The 2,986-nt window shown below is 51.0% G+C and overlaps 1 protein-coding gene across 1 annotated transcript in view; it reads left to right on the forward strand.

Annotated features, from left to right (window-relative positions):
- The window catches only part of IGFN1 (immunoglobulin-like and fibronectin type III domain containing 1), a gene marked incomplete at its 5' end in the record, with an annotated part of 11,591 nt that overhangs the window by 7,331 nt on the left and 1,274 nt on the right, over positions 1-2,986 (forward strand). Inside the window, one exon of the mRNA XM_010146029.1 lies at positions 1,195-1,390. Coding sequence (XP_010144331.1) covers positions 1,195-1,390 — 196 coding nt within the window. The remainder of the gene's footprint in view (positions 1-1,194; positions 1,391-2,986) is intronic.

Raw genomic sequence — 2,986 nt, forward strand, 5'->3', positions numbered from 1 at the left:
TGAGGGGGTTGTCAGAGCCAGAAGAACTCCCCTGAGCCTCCTTTGCTCCAGGCTCCTCCCTCCCAGTCCCTCAGCCGCTCCTCTTAAGACTTATTCTCTAATCCCTTCACCAGCTTCATTGCCCTTCTCTGGACATGCTCCAGCCCCTCGATGTCCTTCTTGGAGTGAGGGGACAAAACTGAACCCAAGATTTGAGATGCAATCACCCCAGTGCCCCCAGTCCAGTGGGACAATCCTTGCCCTGCTCCTACTGGCCACACCAGTGCTGGTACAAGCCAGGATGCTGTTGGCCTTGGCCTCCTGGGCACACTCTGGCTCCTCTTCAGCTGCTGTCACCAAGCCCTGCCAGATCCTTTTCCCTGGGCAGTTTCCAGCTGCTCTTCCCCCAGGCTGGGGCATTGCAGGGGGTTGGGGTGACCCAAGAGCAGGACCTGGCACTTGGCTTTACTGACCCTCGTACTGCTGGCCTTGGCCCATTGATCCATCTGCTGTCACTCTCGGCATTAGTGTTTAATGGTCATTCCTTAACCTCTGCACACAAGGCATGATGCTGTTCCTCCAGCCATATCACCTGGTGATGATAATCTGCGATACTCAGAGTTTAAATATCAGTCAGTTTCCCTCTGATTCTCTTGGAAGCCCTTGGGCTGGCATTTCTAGCAACATCCTCTTGTGTTTTTCTTACTGAGCAGCAGGACTTAAGCTGTAGGACTTGAGAAACAGGCCTAAGCTTGGAACAGCACAAGTCTGGGACATCAAGGAGGCGCTGACGAAGACAAAGTGTGTGTATTTCCTGGCCTTTGTCCTTCTCTCTTAGAGAACAGAGACCAAAGATAGCACAATGGAAATAAAGACTTTGAGGATTTTTTTTCCTAAAGACCTTTTTAAAGGTAGAAGATATTAACTACTGATGTTATCTGTTGTTCTTGATCTAGCACCTTGTTTAACAGAGTTATACTTGAACACCTCAATAGAATAACAGTGTGAAAAATCACAGAGAAAGAGAAAAGTGACATAGAAGCTTTAGAACAGCCCTTTTTCCAGGGCTCTTAGATCCATCTTGGACCTGTATTTCTAAATATTACTTTACTGGGTGCTGTAGGTATACGTTAGGGACAAGATAGTGAAACTAAAGATGAAAAGACACGAACTGGAGCCAAAACAAGCGGGTTGTAACTTGTGTTGTTCTTACAGGCATCTCCAGATCCAGTGGTGACTTGGCTAAAGGATGGACTTCCCCTTTCAAAGCGGGCTACGATAACCACCAAAGATGGTATCACCCAGCTGCGGGTCATTGCAGCTGCGTTCACTGACAGTGGCACCTACACCATTGAGCTCCAGAACGGGTTAGGGAAAAAAGAAACATTCAGCTTCCAAGTTCAAGTTACAGGTAACTTGTTCACTGCCATATATAGGTACAGATTTGCTGCCTGTAGGCGACGGACAGAGCTCGGCACGGGGAGCTCTGGCACAGTAAAGCCACGCAGGCATAGGGAGAACTAGAGTACAGTTTTCCATGAGGTTCACTCTGGCCACTTTGTGGTATCGCTTGGCCATGTCTGCAGAACAGAGCAATCTGCTGATTAACATTACAGTCGGCTCCCACAGCGACTCTGCTTGGCAAGGGAAGGTTGCTGGATGGGTAGTGCTCTTCTAACAGTCCTAGGTCAGTGAGCAGCAGGCTGTAGGGCATTTAGTCATAGCTACAGCAGCTCTATGTGCTGTCTCCCTAGGATCGGAAAGGTTTAGCTGCACCAGCCCTTATCTCTGTCAATCCGAAGCATTGTCCATGTCCCCTTGGAGTCACAAAGGATGAAGGACATTGAGGGGCTGGAGCATGTCTAGGGAAGGGCGACAAAGATGGTGAAAGGTTTAGAAAACAAGTCTTAAGAGGAGCAGCTGAGGGACCTGGAGGGGTTGAGCCTGGAGCAAAGGAGGAACAGGGGAGAACTCACCACTCTCTACAACTTCCTGAAAGGAGGTTGGAGTGAGCTGGGGGGGCCAGGGGAGGAGGTTTCAGTCTCTTCTTCCCAGGAACAAGCAAGAGGATGGACAAATCAGCCTCTAGTTGTGCCAGAGGAGGCTGAGGTTGTCCCTGAGGAGCCATTTCTGTCCCATTGGGGTTGTGCAGGCCGGTCCCAGGCTGCCCAGGGCAGTGGTGGAGTCCCCATCCCTGGAGGGGTTTCCCAGCCATGTGGAGGTGGAGCTGAGGGACAGGGGTCAGTGGGGACCTGGCAGTGCTAGGTGAAATGTTGGGCTCGAGAGGAGCAGCTGAGGGACCTGGAGGGGTTGAGCCTGGAGCAAAGGAGGAACAGGGGAGAACTCACCACTCTCTACAACTTCCTGAAAGGAGGTTGGAGTGAGCTGGGGGGGCCAGGGGAGGAGGTTTCAGTCTCTTCTTCCCAGGAACAAGCAAGAGGATGGACAAATCAGCCTCTAGTTGTGCCAGAGGAGGCTGAGGTTGTCCCTGAGGAGCCATTTCTGTCCCATTGGAGTTGTGCAGGCCTGTCCCAGGCTGCCCAGAGCAGTGGTGGAGTGCCCATCCCTGGAGGAGTTTCCCAGCTGTGTCGAGGTGGTGCTGAGGGACAAGGGTCAGTGGGGACCTGGCAGTGCTAGGTGAAATGTTGGGCTCGATGATCTTAAGATCTCTTCCAACCAAAACAATTCTGTGAAGGGAAGGAGGCCCAGCAGTGCAGATGGAATGCAGCAGCAATTCAGTCAATAGCCAATGAGCTTGTGTGACTCCCTTCTAATGACCAGGATGTTTACTCAGCCCCTAATGTTGGGCTCGATGATCTTAAGATCTCTTCCAACCAAAACAATTCTGTGAAGGGAAGGAGGCCCAGCAGTGCAGATGGAATGCAGCAGCAATTCAGTCAATAGCCAATGAGCTTGTGTGACTCCCTTCTAATGACCAGGATGTTTACTCAGCCCCTCAAAGAATGGACTCAAAAATTTTTAGTGTTCTGTACTGTGCCCTTTCCCT

The sequence above is a fragment of the Buceros rhinoceros genome, unplaced genomic scaffold (assembly GCF_000710305.1).
Source record: "Buceros rhinoceros silvestris isolate BGI_N320 unplaced genomic scaffold, ASM71030v1 scaffold382, whole genome shotgun sequence".
NCBI lineage: Eukaryota > Metazoa > Chordata > Aves > Bucerotiformes > Bucerotidae > Buceros > Buceros rhinoceros.